The sequence below is a fragment of the Mustela erminea genome, chromosome 2 (assembly GCF_009829155.1).
Source record: "Mustela erminea isolate mMusErm1 chromosome 2, mMusErm1.Pri, whole genome shotgun sequence".
Taxonomy (NCBI): Eukaryota; Metazoa; Chordata; class Mammalia; order Carnivora; family Mustelidae; genus Mustela; species Mustela erminea.
The window spans coordinates 77571070-77588202 of NC_045615.1; the positions used below are offsets into that span (position 1 = coordinate 77571070).

General features: G+C 36.9%; 1 protein-coding gene across 2 annotated transcripts in view; it reads right to left on the reverse strand.

Annotated features, from left to right (window-relative positions):
- Window positions 1-17133, reverse strand: part of BBS7 (Bardet-Biedl syndrome 7) — a 44044-nt gene that overhangs the window by 1905 nt on the left and 25006 nt on the right. Inside the window, exons 14-18 of one of the 2 annotated variants that reach the window (XM_032333315.1) lie at window positions 12911-13050; window positions 11139-11303; window positions 2608-2717; window positions 2358-2461; window positions 2104-2227 (exon numbers count right to left, since the gene is read on the reverse strand). In XM_032333315.1, the coding sequence (XP_032189206.1) occupies window positions 2104-2227; window positions 2358-2461; window positions 2608-2717; window positions 11139-11303; window positions 12911-13050 (643 nt within the window). Of the gene's footprint in view, window positions 1-2103; window positions 2228-2357; window positions 2462-2607; window positions 2718-5347; window positions 7606-11138; window positions 11304-12910; window positions 13051-17133 lie in introns of those variants that run through there. The other variant, XM_032333316.1, reaches the window with a different exon arrangement.

The following is a 17133-nucleotide window of genomic DNA, read 5'->3' on the forward strand; positions in this document are numbered from 1 at the left end:
TAGGCAGGCTCAAAGATCAACATGGATTGATGATACTAAGTGACTCTACTGAAGATTCTGCATAGTGCAAAAAGCAAGCATTTTGGGGTGAGCAAGTTCTAAAGCAGGCTTTGCCACTACCTTTGTGACAACAAGCCTTTAATGTCAGATTTCAGTTAAAAAATGTGAAAAATGAAGATAATACCATCTACCTTGCAGAGCTATTGTAAGGATTAAGTATCTGATTAATGAAGATGTTATAAAAAATAGGAAATAAATAAGCTTAGTTTACATAAAGATCACAAAAAAATGTTTTCCTTATGCTGTTCCATCCTTCCTCTTTCTCTCCCTTCCCGCATATTTCCCTCTTGCTCTCAAAGTTTTTTACATAATTTGTTTAACACCCAACTTGTCAGCACCAAAGCAAAACAAGCTTTCCTAAATTCACAGCACATATATATCCTTTATTATATTTTGCCTAAAAAATATTAAATGCTGCTTTTTGACTGTACTGTCATTTGCAAATATCTTCTCCCATTCCGTGGGTTGCCTCTTTGTTTTTTTGACTGTTTCCTTTGCTGTGCAGAAGCTTTTGATTTTGATGAAGTCCCAAAAGTTTATTTTCGCTTTAGTTTCCTTTGCCTTTGGAGACATATCTTGAAAGAAGTTGCTGTGTGTGGAGATTCCTCAAGAAATTAAAAATAGAACTTCCCTATGACCCTGCAATTGCACTCCTGGGTATTTACCCCAAAGATACAGATGTCGTGAAAAGAAGGGCCATCTGTACCCCAATGTTCATAACAGCAATGGCCAGAGTCGCCAAACTGTGGAAAGAACCAAGATGCCCTCCAACGGACGAATGGATAAGGAAGATGTGGTCCATATACACTATGGAGTATTATGCCTCCATCAAAAAGGATGAATACCCAACTTTTGTAACAACATGGACGGGACTGGAAGAGTTATGCTGAGTGAAATAAGTCAAGCAGAGAGAGTTAATTATCATATGGTTTCACTTATTTGTGGAGCATAACAAATATCATGGAGGACAAGGGGTGTTAGAGAGGAGAAAGGAGTTGGGGTAAATTGGAAGGGGAGGTGAACCATGAGAGACTATAGACTCTGAAAAACAATCTGAGGGTTTTGAAGGGGCAGGAGTTGGGAGGTTGGGGGATCCAGGTGGTGGGTATTATAGAAGGCACAGATTGCATGGAGCACTGGGTGTGGTGAAAAAATAATGAATACTGTTTTTCTAAAAATAAATAAATTGAAAAAATTTTAAAAAAAGAATTTATTACTATAATTGATTTTTAGAATGCATTCAATTTATGCTATGAATAGTTTTTAAAGATACATTGTATTAATTACTCATATTATTGACTTTTGAAATACATTTATAAGTGAGCTTTTTCTACGAATCTTAGTTCTTTGTACTCTATAAGGAATAAGTAGAGTTTCTGTTCATATTGCAGAATAAACTAAGCCAATTTATTTTTAACATTTGTAGTTTAGTAGCCATAATTAATAATGTTTTCTAATATAAATAAATGTTTGTTTTGTATTTGCAAAAAAAAATGCTGCTTTTTGATATTTCATAATATCAACAGAACCTACAAATTATTTGTGTGAAATAGGGCCTACATATTATTGCTTCATAGGTTATATTCATTTCACACTAGATGACTTCATATACAGAGATTAATTTACTGTATTATGTTTATGTCACTTAATTTTTCCTTTCATTTTTTCTATGTTTTTTAAAAATTTATTTTTCAGAGAAAGAGAGTACAAGGAGGGGGCATAGCAGACAAGGAGAGAAGCAGGCTGCCTGCTGAGCAAGAAGCCTGATGCAGGAACTTGATTCCAGAACTCTGGGATCATGACCTGATCCCAAGGCAAATACTTAACTGACTGAGCCACCCCGGTGTCCCTTTTATTTTTTCAAGTAAAAATATTAAATATTAAAACAAATTTGACAAAATAGGTGATGCATAAATTGGTTTTCACTGGTTCATGATTGCTGTAACTTTGCTTTATCTTTCTACCTAGCTTCTCTAACAGGATCCTTCATAAATAACCAGTAGAAAATAAATATGGCAAAATTTTCTAGAATAGTCCACTAACCGTACAGTCTTTCAAGATGTGCAGGTTGCTTTTTGTACTCTTCCTGTAGGTGATCTGCTTCTTCGAGAATACAGCGGTATTCTGGTATCAGAAAGTTTGTATTTCCCTCATGAACCTGTAATTCCTATTTAAAATTAAAAACAGAAGGACTTTAATATTTAAAATCCAATCTAGTCTAACTTTAAAGTCTTTGCAATTTTAGAAATCCCAGCACAATAAAGTAATGATCATGAGTCCAAGAAATGTATACTTACTTTTAAAGCATCAATTAATTGCACTTTCTTAGCCAAAAGCAACTGGTACTCCAACTTTGGGTGGATTAGCTTTAAAGTATGTTTGACTGATACTTCATTTATCTCTAGAAGGAGGTGAGTCAGGCACCATTAGCTAAGTCATTTTGATCAGAAACATTCTTATTGTAACAACAACCAAAAAACAATACCTTAGAATGATTTATTTTTCTACTTTTTTTTCTTTCTTTCTTTCTTTTTTTTTTTTTTTTACCGTATGATATGTTGAGGTTAATTTTCCTTTTGGTAGCTTCTTTAGAGAGCACATCTTTTAGGATGGATATAGTAGAAATGTTGTCAGATTTAAAAATTCCTTCTCCTTTTCTATAAAATTAATGTATTTTTAAAAGAACAGCATTAGAAGAAAATACATACAGTGAGTAGGTCCAGTAAATACATATTTTGTGACTAGTACCTGGTGTTTAGAATTCATTTGATTTTAGATATCTTTATATACATGTCTCCTTATTAATATAAAATATATTAAAATGTATAACCTTTTATTATTATATAAATTCAAGTTCTGAAGATAATCGTGAAAGTAAACAGAAGAACATGCCTCCTAAACATATGACAATTTATATAAATCCTTCATTAAAGTATCTTTTTTCCTTCACTTTCACTAATAAAATTTCTAACAGCTAACTCCATATGTATATAAAATGCATTTAGAATTGCTTATTTACATATGTTCTTCTTTGTTGTAATCACATAGATTACATAACTACATTCTTCATTCTCAAAAGAAAGTTTATATTAAGCCCAAGAATGACAGATTCTGTTCTTCCATGCCCATCATCCATTGCCACTTCTTATGGATACAGGACATGTCATTTTCATTATAGAACCACTTCTTCCTCTTACCCTTCTCAATCCATATACAGTTGACCCTTGAACAATGTGGGGGTTGGAGTGCTGAACCCCTGCAGTCAAAAATCCACATGTAACACTTTTGACTTCCCCCAAACTAGTAATAGCCTACTATTGACCAGAAGTCTTACCAATAATATAGTCTACCAACACATATTTTGTATATATATGATTTAGTATATTCTTGGAGTAAAGTTAGAGAAAAGAAAATGTTATTAAGAAAACATTAAGAGAAAACAAATTTACAGTACTGTATTTATTTTAAAAATCTCATATAAGTGGTCCCATGCAGTTCAAACCTGTGTTAAGGGTCAACTGTAGTTTCACTGGCACTGGCCATAACCCCATTTGTGGGACTTTAAGAGGAAGCATTTAGCAGTATATATTCCATCTTCCTGACCACAGTGGTTCACAGCTCTACAGTGAAACTCAATCCTGGGACTTTTATTGGAACTAATGGGAAACAGAGGGTCTATGAGAGCTGCAAAAATAGGAAACTAGACAGAACTGCTGTTGATAGGAAAGCCAAAAAAGGACAAGAATAGAGCTGAGCAATGGAAAGGGACAATCTTACCTTCTTTTTAATTTAAATTCAATTAATTAACATATAATGTATTATTTGATTCAGGGGTACAGGTCTGTGACTCATCAATCTTATTTAATACCCAGTGCTCATTACAACATATACCCTCCCCAATGTCCATCATCGAATTACCCCATTCCTCCCACCCCGCTCTCCTCCAGCAACCTTCAGTTTGTTCCCTATGATTAAGAGTCTCTTATGGTTTATCTCCCTCTCTGATTTTGTCTTGTTTTATTTTGGAAAGAGATAGTCTTTGTTTGCTTGAAGCAGATTACTACTGGACTTTTATTTTCAAAGATTTTACTTATTTGTTTTTTTGTTTGACAGAGATATAGAGAAAGTGCACAGGGAGGCAGAATGGCAGGCAGAGGGAGAAGCAGGCTCTCCACAGAGCAGGGAGCCTGACACAGGTCTCCATCCCAGGACTCTGGCCCCTGGACTCTGGGATCATGTCCTGTGCCAAAGGCAGACACTTAACCAACTGAGCCACTGAGATGCCCCACTACCGGACTTTTAAATTATATGAGCTGATAAATTCCTTTTCTTCAGTATGTTGGTCTGCTTCTATTTGATTCCTTGTTATGACAACCAAAAGTTTCCTAATTAATAAATATACCATCTTTCATGTATTAAATGCCATCTTTTTATTTGGTTTTCACACACAATAATAGTTTATATTAACTAGCTGTAGACAAATGCTAATTCTTTTTTTTCTAGGAAGATGAATCATATATATTATTTTGGTTCCAATTGTGTTTTTCATCATGATATTTTCACTAGTCCTTAATTTTAACTGATGATATTTAATATTAAACATACAGTACCTAGCACTGTGGAATAAGTCACATGGTTTATCTTCTTTTAATCATCACGACTCAATGAAGTGCTATTATTTCCATCCCTCAGAAAAGAAAACTAAAGCTCAGAGAGTTAAATAGTCCAGGAAGGGCAAATAGCTGGTAAGTCACAGAGCCATGATTCAAACCTAAGTATGTCTGCTTCCTAAGCACATATTCTCCATATATATATGTATTTTATTCAGGCACCCTAAAAACATTTATTAAGCACCACTATTTTCAAAGCCATGCAGTAGGTACTTAGAGGAAACATACAAAGATACTTAAGAAATTGACTTTGCCCACAAGGAACTTCAAGTCTAATTTGAAGACACAAGCTTACATAAAAATTACTATGTACTTCAAATAACAATAAATAACCCAAGACAGGTAGGAAGAGAAAAGAGAATCAAGGAAGCCTTCAAAATGAAGCTATTGAGTTGAGCCTGGGAGGATAAGCAGAGTTTTGATTTTTTTAAGGCATTTTTATAGCTTTATTTTTTTTAAGAGTTCTTAAAATTTGTGTGTATGAGAGAGAGAGAGCACGAGGGAGAGCACAAGCAGGGGCAGCAGCAGACAGAGAGAGAAGCAGGCTCTCTGCTGAGCAAGGAGCCCGATGCTGGACTTGATCCTAAGACCCTGAGGTCATGGCCTGAGCCAAAGGCAGACACTTAATAGACTGAGCCACCCAGGCATCCCTAGAGTTTTGACTGTTAAGGAAAGAATAAAGACAGAGAATGGGGAAGAGCAAAGCTATGCTATTATAATAACAGAGAATATGCCAGGAGCATGTTGAATTGTCTGCTATGTTTAAGGTGTGAGGTTTACTGTTGATGAAGGATAGCTGGAAGTCAGGCAGGCAGGGACAAGCTCCGCCTCCACACCCCCAAGGAGAAACCACCCTTAAAAAGATTTTACACCACCCTGGAAGGAGCCCTCTCCACCCTTTCCCATTTGATAGGTGACAAAAACTTGATCCGATGACAGGCACAGGGATGGTTAGTCAGATTAAAATAGTCTGTCTCGACAAGCCCAAGGGGTTTTTATACCCCTAGACTCAGAAAATTTGGTGGTAACCTTCTTGGATCCTTTCCCTCCTTGGGGAATTTTGTACTATCACTTTGCTATCATTCAATAAACTTTGCTTTGTTTACCACCACTCTTGGTCTGGTCTACCTCTTCATTCTCTGAAGCAGCGTGACCAAGAACTGCGGGCACCAACAGAGAAAAAAATCTGGTAACATTTATGGGAGCTCCACCATCACTAAGGACAACTAACCATGAGTAGTGGGCAGCAAGTCTCTCTCTCCCCCCGACTCCCATTTTGTTTGTTGAAACAATGGGCACCCATCACCCATCTAAGAGTGATTAGCGCAACTGCCATTCTCAGTCTTGGGGGACAGGCTCTCTAGGCTCTTTTCTTCCAACTGATCCCCAACAGAAGCTGGGAATGTTGGTTTGGTAAGGGCTCGGAACTCATTTGGGGACAGATCACCGGATGTAAGGAACCTAGGGAAAACCTCGCAGTAATTGAAGGGCCTGACCAAGGCTACCTTTGGATATCCAAAGATTCTCAGAGGGACCTAGCTCCTTACTTGCCCATCCAGGCACCCAGAGAGAAACCCCTCTACTATTTGTCAGCTGATTCCTCCCCTGGGAGAACGAGTGGAAAAGCTCAGGATGGTCCCCTGGAGTGGTTTGGGTGGCTCTAAGGGATCTTATTCTGTTCCCTGTTACAGTGAGAAACAGTCTCCTGTTTCTCACTCTTCCTATCATTGGCATTACTAGGACACCTCTCAGACTGGCTATACCACCTATGTGAAGGATGGCCAAGCACGGCAAAAGAACTAAGATCTAAGACATCTCCCAACTTTACAGTTCCACTGGGGCTTATCCCAGGTGGACTTCCCCTCTCCAGACACCAGAACAATTCTACTAAAAGATGATTAAGTGGCTATGCCAGATAGAAGAAATCTACTAAAAGAAATGTAGTGTATCCATTGACTTTTAAGGGACCCTTAAGGGTTGGGAAACCAGGGTCACTCTCTGGAGGTAGGACCAAACCTGGGTAAGTGCAACCACTGGCAGTACCTCAAAGAGAGGACAGTGACTCTGGCTGTCAGTCGCCTGAGCAGCTACAGCCACACATCAAGAAAAGATGTGGAGGAACTAAGATGGGGGATGCCTTTTTCTCTCTTCCCAAGTCTCCCTGATCAACTCTAAGAAACCGAGGTAAGGGATGCCTTTTCCTCTCTTCCTGTAGATGTGTAATTCCCTGACCAAGACCCTTACTCCTTTGGAGTCCCTTCCTGGCATTATAGGCTATAGGAAGAGTATCAGACCCATAAATAGTTCAATATTGTTTACTTGGATGCCTTCCTGGTTGTAACTGAGCTAAGGCAACTCATTTTCTTTTGTTTCTGGGGCATGGCCATGATACAAGTTGGAGAATGAGACATGGCCACCTGAGGGACAATGCCTTCCAGATTTTAAAAGGGATGGAGTTGGTGGTGGGGAAAGTGGCTCTTTTTCTTCTGACCTTAGCAATGTAGGACTATTCCCAGCCTCCCTACTGTTCTCTCATCCACACTGTACCACTGGGGAAGGAACAAAAGAACATCACACCCACATCAAAAGCAGACAGGCAAATGGAGTCCACAGGGCAATGCTCACCCTGGCTCCATCCTTCCTAAGGTAAGACTGGGTCCCCTTACCTGTCCCAGCCTATCCTGGAACCCCTGAAGGTGCTGGAGGGCTTTATACTCTGCAAGAAGATGTAGTGCTCAAAGGGGGACCAAGGGGAGGTGCCACTATAAGACCTGAGACAAAGCAGAGGGACCTCAAAGTTTTCCAGACTTGGATGTAATGCTTCTGTTAAGTCAGACCCTCTCCAAAGCAGAAAAACAACAGGTTCTGGCTACTCCTGAAAGATACCAGGATCAAAGACAGTTAAGTTTCCAACTGGAGCCCAGGCTATAAATCCTCAAGACCCCAACTGGGATCCTCTCAAGATCCCAATTAGGATCCTAACAATCCCCTTGGAAACTGGTATCACAATCACTTCCAAGCCCACACTATAGAGGGATTGAGCAGTCCATGGAGGCTTCTTCCTCATTCATTTCCCAGGGTTAAGGGCTATAACTGGAGCCAACTGTGGTTAGTCTACCTCAGGACTGAGACTTTGAGGAATATCCCCAAGTAGTTGCTGAAACTCCATTTGTTTCGGGGAAATTCCCTGTCTTCTCCAGCCTGTCATGGACTGCATATTTCCACTTTGGTGGAAAAAACATGGCATCTGCTCCTCTGTTGAGCTGACAAGGTTTAGAGCTGGAAACAATTCTTTCTACATGTGCTGAGGGTCAAATAAACTTGTGTTAATGGCAGTTAATCTTGTCTATCGTGAAGTTTTCATGGGTTATTGTTAAGAAAGTTTTGCTTGGGTGATAAATAGGGTTACACCTACATCTTTTCCAAGAATAAATTGCTAAAGCATTGGTTAGGTTTGTGCTTTTAAGGATATTTGGGTCTGCTGATAAAAAATGGTTAAAGTTTTCATGGGTAATTGTTAAGATAGCTTTGGAAATCTCTGGTAAATGTTATTTGAATCTGCTGGTAAACATGATGCTGTCAACCCAAACTCAGGAAGAAAAGACCAATAGCTTTCTTAGAAAGGTTGAGGCTCTCATTAAGTAGATAGCTATCTCCCCTCATTCTCCCGAGGCCAAGACCATTCTTAAAGACCCAATCGGCCCCAAATATTCAGAAAAAACTGCGTAAGTTGGCTGTTGGCCCCAAGGGGACACTAGAAGAGCTCTAATGAGCTCTAATCAGCAGGACTTTTACAATTGGGACCATTCCAGAGTCAAACCCTGGTTCTCAACAGGGAGAGTCAGGAAGAGAAGCTAAAGATGAAGTATTGAGTCTGGTTGCAGCCTTGCATGCCATTTCCAGTTTGGCCTCCCAAGGCTCTGGCACCAAATGCAATCTCTGTGTCCGCCCCATCCCCTATTGGCAAAAACCAAGGCTCTTGTGGAGGGGCACACTGGAAATCTGAATGCTTTTAGGGACCGCAATCTGCAAGAGCTCAGGTGGCCAGCACCTCTGACTGGTAATGATGGGGACTAGGGCTCTACATCATGGCTCCCCCGAAGCAGTTCAGCATAGGGAACCCAGAGCCTCAGGTAATTCTGGAAATAGAAGGAAAACCAGTCAATTTCCTTCTTGATGCTGGAGCCCCTTTTTCTATTCTACTCTCCACCCTGGGCCAACTGTCCAACCACTGTGTTGTCATTAAGGATGTCTCTGGGCGACCCATCGTCAAATTTTGTCACCTTCTGGGATACACCTGGGGAGATGTACTTTTCTCTCACTCTTAATGCCTGAGAGTTCCACAGTTCTCTCAGGTAGAGATTTTAATGCATATTGATAGCCCCTGGGCAAAGTAGCAATTGCCTCCCTTTATTAGAATCTGATATTAATTTCCAGGTCTAGGGAACTCAGGCTGAAGTGGGTCAGGCCTTAAAAGCAGTGTCCATTCCCATACACCTTAAGGACCCCTTCAACTTTCCCTTGACGGAAAGGTTTCTTGGGTATATGAGGAGACTGTTGCTTGTGGATACCAGGATATGGAGAAATAGGAAATTCTTCTATTGGTCTATCGGTTGAACAAGGACACCCAGATGGCTAGTATACATCTATGAATGTGGGATCCAGAGTTAGAAAAAACTTTTAAAAATCTCAAGGCCTTACTCAGTACCCCAGCTTTAAAGGCAATGGCCTTGGGTGCCAGGGAGCTAGCTCAACAGCAAATGGGATATTTAAGCAAAGAGTTGAATCTGATCGCTTGTGGCTACCTGGCATGTCTTGGGGCAGTGGTGGCTGCCCACTCTCTTGATTCCCGAAGCTACGAAGTGCTTGCTAGAGGCTGTCTGGGAAGGCCAACAGCACAGTGCCTGAATTTAAAGCCTGAGTCCACCATTCCAGAGTCAAACCCTGGTCCCCAACAGGGCATTAAACAATCCAATTGTGAACCCAGAGAGGAACTCAAACTAGTTTTGAAGTGACAAGACACAGAAAATGTTACTCTTCCTATATCCTCTATGTCTCACAGAAACCGTGCTGTACTCAGTCTTGCACTGTGTTTTGAGCCTTGGCTTTTAAATGCCCTAACCTGCTTTACAGGGAGCCTCACATGGAGGTTGAACCGGTATCTATAAGGGACCCCTCGATAGGTCAGGACGAGAGGAACCCTGACTGCCACTCTCCAACCAGCCCCTAACCAGCAGGAAGTAGCTATGATGTCATTGTCCTTTTCCCCTAACATAAGTTAGGGTTACCTCTTCAGAGGGGGGGATTATGGGTAAATAAGTATGAGGGTAACCCTCTCGGTCCCCTCCCTCTTTGGGAGCTTTGTACTATTGCTCAATAAACTTCACTTTGCTGACCACCAGACAAAAACAAAAACAAAAATGGGGCACCTGGCTGGTTCAGTTGGTTAAGTGTCTGCCTTTGGCTCAGGTCATGATCCCGGGGTCCTTGGATCGAGCCCTATATGGGGCTCCTTGCTCAGTGGGGAGTCTGCCTCCCACTCTCCCTACCCATAGTCTCTTGCGCACAGGCCCTCTCTCTCTCAAAATCTTAAAAAAAGAAAACATGAGGGTACAAGTTCAAAGAGCAGACAGAAAAATAGCCTTACCCAAGAAGTAGGTCATTTCACATTCAGAGATAGGAACAAAGAGAAGGAAAATTTAGCCTCTACTCTATTCAGAAACAGAAATTATGGAAGCCTATGGGAGATGAATGAGTAGTGACAGTGAAGGGGCAGGACTGCAAATAGGAGCTTAAGAGTGTAGAAAAACATGACCTTCACCTTTTAACATGACAGCTTCAAAGTCCTATATGCTCTTAACTCTCAAGTTCTGAGCCATTTCCCATTTTTGCTTTAAGAAATTCAATTGGAATTTTTATTGGAAATAAATTTTATTGGAATTATGATAAATGTTTGAGACAATTTGGTAAGGAATGCCATGTTTACAATGGTCTTCATATTGATGACTATAGAATATATTACTCCACTTAAGTCTTTTATGTCAATAAAATTTTAAAGTTTTCTTCATGTAAGTAAGTTCTGCATATTTCTAATGAATATTCTTACATTTCTAATGAATATTCCTACAGATTTTTATATGGATATTTTGTTATTCATGCTACTCTGAAAGGGTCTTTTCAAATTTATTTTCTAACTGGTTATTGTGGGGAATAGGAAAGACTGATCTTTCATATTCATCTTTATTCAATCATTTTTTAAGCTCATTAATTCAATTTGTTTTTCTAAGATTCTCTTGGGCAGAACAGGTTTTCAATCACATTATTCTGAAGTTATTTCTGCCTTAAATGAAAAATTAGAAGCTCCATTTATATAAAAACATTTGTGAACTAATAATAAGTTTTAATTACCTGTAGGTACTTTCAAGTTGTGTATCCAGGAAGGTGTTCTGAAAGTAAAATGTCACACATTCTCCTGCTGGAGGTTTTTCAGGAACTTCAGGCAGGCAAAACACCACCCAGGAGTGAACTTCAGCAAAACTGAACTGGCCGGTTAAAGTCAGTGTATTCATGGGTCTGTAATTTAATAGTGGAGGTACACATTTGTGTGTGGGACTAAATGGAGGTAATTTATGTACACAACACATGAACAAACAGAATTCTGCAATAGTGGTTAAACAAATATATAGGTATCCACAAAGAATTTCATGGAAAAAGGAATGCTCGCATCTCTGCTTTTAATATTCAATTAACATAATAGCTTTACAAATAAAATTCAGTTTATTCAGGTAGACTTCATTGTTTAAAAGTTCATCTATATAAACTACAAAACACACTTACACAATTTCCTGAAGGAAAGAATCAGCATAATGTGAAGGCAAGGAATTGGGCTTTCAAGTAAAATAGGCATGGATTTGAAACCTTGCTCCATTATTTAGTAGCTCTTTACTAGCTCTGAGCCATTGGACAAGTTAGAGAAAAATACCTGCTATCTTGCAGCGATATGCAATAATACTTTCTGTTTTGCAAATTCACACACAGACAGACATATGCACATATACACAAAAGGCTGTAAAATAAATTTAAAATAAATCAATTGGATAATTATAAACAGTTAAGAAAACGCAAAGTTTAAGGGATTAAAGATTCAGGAATTTTAAGAGGATACAGGATTAAAAAATCTAAGAACTAGAAGGGGCTTGTGATATCAGCCAGACCAGCACTTTCATTTGCAGATAAGTAAACTATAACCCAAAGAAATTAAATGCTATTCCCAATGCCAAAGAAAAACATTAGATAAAATAAAAGATTATAATCTTAGTCTCTTTATTCCTAGTTTGCTGTTCTTTCCAGCACACCATGCATGCTACCTTCACTAACAACAACTTAGACTTTAAAACAGGAAGACACTGCAAAGAGCATCTATTTAATGTTTTCCAAAAATCTTCCTTAGGAATATTTTTCCCTTACATCTTATTTAAATTACATATCTTTAAAATTACAAACTGCAATAGAAAAAAATATGGACTTTGGCTTCTAATCATAGTAACTATTTCCTGTCAGCAAGTTACTTTTCCAAGACTCCATTTCTCATTTGTAAATTGGAGACATTACTACCTGTCTTGCTTACTGTCAAACTTAAATGATATTGCCTATGCACAATGTACAGCTGAGAGAAAAATATTTAGTAACGGTTATTTCTTTCTCTTTTTCATTTAAGCCCATGCCCTCTCATCTTTAGGAAAGAAAATGAGAAACTACCAATAGGAGGATGCTTAAATTGAAAAAGCAGTCAGAAATAAGGGACTATCACAACCAACTGCTTTAATCCCTGAGGTGAAATAGAAAGCAAATATAATGTTTGAGGCTAATATTATAAGATCCCATTCACAGAGCAACTCAAATTCTAAATCATATTTATTCATCATAGGTATTTGGGGGAGAGAGCTATTACTCTACTGATAGCAGAATGGTAATATATGAGAAAAATAGGAAAGTTCAACTCAAACCAACCTTTAAAAGAAGACCAATCTTATATTAAAAAATATGAATCCATACTGTTTAAATATTTAATTTTTAAAATGTATAAACAGCTACTGGAATTTATACTGTAAAAATCAGAAGGAAGTTTATTTGCATTACAGAATATCCTAAAAAATAAATTCCTACCTCCTTTGTCCTACCTGTCATGATCAATAAAGTGAGTTCTTTGATGAAGTGAAAGGGGTTTGATAAGGTATTGGCGGACCTGACAGGTTTTAGGTTGAATCCTTGGAGTCACGTATGCTTGAAGTGTGCCATACTGGCCTTCAATTGAACGAATCTGATTTAACACAAAAGAGCAAAGAAAATAAAAATAATCTAGCAGCATAACTTAAATGTTATCTTAAAAATGCTCAACAGAAGTAATCAAGTAATTAGACCTTAATATCCTCTGTAATATTCTGAAGTAAATAATGACATTCTATTAAACAACTACTTTTTACCTAGAGTAAAGGAAAAATTTAAAAGATTTTGGCTGTGAAAAGCAAACTTTATAAAAGTTATCCCCATCACATACATTTAGGTGATCTGTCTACACTTAGCAGTGCTATGCTGTTCCAAAAAACAGATTCTCACATACTACCCACCACATCTAAAAACAAAGGTATATATTTCATAAGATTCACATAAAAAATGGTTAAAATTTACATTTTTGTTGAGGGGATAAGTGAGTTTTTCAAATAACTAAAACTTAAATGGAATACTTCATTTCGCATGAGGGTATTACAGCATACTTATTGTTATAAAAATCTATTGACAGAGGGGCACCTGGGTGGCTTAGTCGGTTAAGTGTCTGCTTTCAGCTCAGGTCAGGATCTCAAGGACCTGTGATTGAGCCCCCTGTTGGGCTTCCTACTCCATGGGGAGTCTGCTTCTTCCTCTATCCCTCCCATCGCTCTGCTCTCTCTCTTTCTCTCAAAATGTTTAAGAAAAAAAAATCTATTGACAGAAAAAATGTTACCAAGAACTTAATTCTTAATTTTCTATGAAAACAGAGAAGTATATACCATCTAAATATTACATATTTCGATTAGGAAGTTCTTTTGAGCTATTTTATTTTATTTTTTATTTTTTTTTTTTAAAGATTTTATTTATTTGACAGAGAGATATCACAAGCAGATGGAGAGGCAGGCAGAGAGAGAGAGAGAGAGAGAGGGAAGCAGGCTCCCTGCTTGAGCAGAGAGCCCGATATGGGACTCGATCCCAGGACCCTGAGATCATGACCTGAGCCGAAGGCAGCGGCTTAACCCACTGAGCCACCCAGGCGCCCTTTTGAGCTATTTTAAATATACCTGGTTGGATATCCTGAGAAATCAGAACACTTACCAGAAAATAATAATTCATTAAACTGTGAAGAGCTAATCTTAGAGGAGTTGGACAGTTGTCCAGCTTCTCCCTCCTGGCCCACTTTCTGCTCCTCTCAATTCACATTCATGAGATAGACTGTAGTACTTGTATTACAACGGTAACTTCTCTAACCTAGCTGATATTTTAATTCATAGTTTTCTTAGCATGTTGCAGTGGTGGGGGGTGGCATGGCAGCAAATCAATGTTTTACCTCAACATAAATAAAAGTTTAAAGCAAGGTTTTTTGCATATGTTACACTGCAAATATTGCTCTAAATGAAAAGAGGAAAGATAAAAAGATAAAAAATGAAAATACAGACAAGAAATAAAAAATACATCTGATACAGCTATATTTCAGGGTTTCTTTTTAAAAGGTAAGTTTACACTGGCACGTAATTTTTTCCACTATAAAAAATCATATTGCTTTTCTTGAATATAACAATTCATATTCATTATTAAAAATATAAATAAAGAAAAATTAGGATGAACATATAAGTCACCAAAATCCTGCCACCCAGAGAAGATCATTATTGCTATTTTGTAGTCATGCCTTCATACATTCCTCTATACAGATGTACAAAAACTAAAGTAAAATATCATATGAATAAATTCTATTTATATTATAGACATCTTTGTTTTTATTTCTAATAATCACTTTTTCCCCTTTGCTTCTCCTAATGTCATCACATCCCACCCACTAACATCCCACCCATGCTCTCCCCCTACTGCATAATCTATCGGACCAGAGAAGTGTGTTTCTTTTCATACCTTTCTTTCATATATAAGGATTTTATGCACATTTTGCTTTTCATGAAATTCACTCCATGTTAACAGGAATAGATCAGTGAATTTTTTATTGCAGCTGTGCTATATTCTATGGAAAATGTTATAAACAACTATTTATTCAACCATTCAATTATTAAATATTCACTCTGGTTCCACTTTTCTGCCTCTACAAACAATGCCGCAGTTAATTAAGTACATATCTTTCTGTATATTACTGTAATTTTATTGCTATAAAATAGATTCCTCCAAATAGGACTATTGCCTATTTTTCTAAAGTGGCTATAACAATTTTTATTTTCTTCAGCTATGATTGAGAGTGTCCTTTTTCTCAACCCTGCCATCTGGTGATGTTGCTTTTTAAAGTTTTTTGCCAATCTGCTAGATCCAGAAAATGTTTTTTGTTTATTTTCATTTGAATTTCCCTAACAATAAGGTAGAACATTTTCTTATTTCTTAGCTATTTTGACTCCTTGTATGAACTGTCTATCCATATTCTTTGCCTACTTTCCTTACTGGGTAGTCTTTTTTATTGATTAATAAAGTTATAGGCAGTCTTTATATTTTTTTGATATTCACCCATTACCTAGAAGACAACTAAATTTTGTTTTTAAAAATAATTAGGCACTTAACTCATCTGAATTTATTTTTTATAAATGGTATTAAGTTAAGAATCTACTTAATTTTCTTTCAGATAGATGCCAATTGTGTCAACACCAATTTTTAAATAGGAAATGTAATTTAATAGAATTTTTCCCTACATAAAAATGTCATGCAGGGCACCTAGGCAGGTTGAGCATCTTGCCTTCGGCTCAGGTTATGGTCCTGAGGTCCTGGAATTTAGTCCTGCATTGGGCTCCCTGCTCAGCAGGGAGCCTGCTTCTCTCTCTCCCACTCCCCCTACTTGTGTTCCCTTTCTGGCTGTTTCTTTCTGTCAAATAAATAAATAAGATCTTAAAAAAAAAAAAAGTCATGCATTAAATTTCCATAAATGTGTAGTGGGCTCTTTCTAGACTATTCTGTTGTAGCCCTATTTAATTAGGCCTTGTAAATACCCTACATTATTTTTATTATAGTAGTTTTTTGGTACATTTTACCATATGGCAAGTTAAGTTCCACCTTTTTCTTCTTTTTCTCACATCTATTATCGCATCCAATTTTAAAAAAAGAACACAGCTTTTTAATATTTTTAGGCCTACTTCCCAATTTAATGGCACAGTCTTGTTCAGTGGAAATGTAATTTAAAATGCTTAATTAAGTTACATAAAAAATTTATTCCAGTTTTTAATTTTTCTTTCAAAATACACAAAAGGGAACTTATGCAGACTAAAATAAATTGTTTAGGAAAAAACCCTACATTTCACTGGAATTTCCTTAACTAGATGTCAAAAAGTTATTATGTAACAGCATCTCTCTTGAAAAAAAAAAACAGGCTTTGAGTCTGAACATCATCAACACTATGATAAAAGTTGTAGTCCTTAATATTTAGATCATAAATAAATCAAAAATAATTTTTTAAAAACCTCACACAAACCAAATAACTAAAATACATTTGTGTGCTATAATCTTTAATTATAATTATAACTAAATTATAAAATTATAAATTATAAAATTAAATTAAAATCCCTTTTAATTATAAAAGAGATCATGTTACTAAATTCCTAAAGAAAACATTAAAAGATTTTGTCTAGAATAGATGGTAATCAATAACTTTGGAAATCTGGGTGGTAGGAAAATATAAGGCAAATGCTCAGATACTTCAATAACCAAATTATGGACCATGACTGAATCAAACAAACTATAGAAACAAGAATCAGTGAAATCTAAATACTGAATATTTGATGATACTAAGGAATTATTGTTAATTTTCAATAACTGTCAATTAACAATAATTTCTAATTATTGTTAATCAACAATAATTAATTTTCATTAGGTGTGATAACAGTATTGTGGTTATGTTTTAACAAATAGTTCTCATCTTTTGGACATATGTACTGAAATATTTACAAATGAAATTATGAAATATCTTGTATTTGCTTCAAAATAATTTAGAATGGACAGTGACAGTATAAACAAGAATGCCATGAGTTGATGACTGTTGAAGATTAAGTTATTACCTTTATGTATGTTTGAAACTTTTCCATAATAGAGAATTAGAAAAAAAAAATTCCACTCAGAGGAAATTCAGGATGGGTAATTTTAGAGAAGTCAATAGCAGAGATAATGGTTGGGG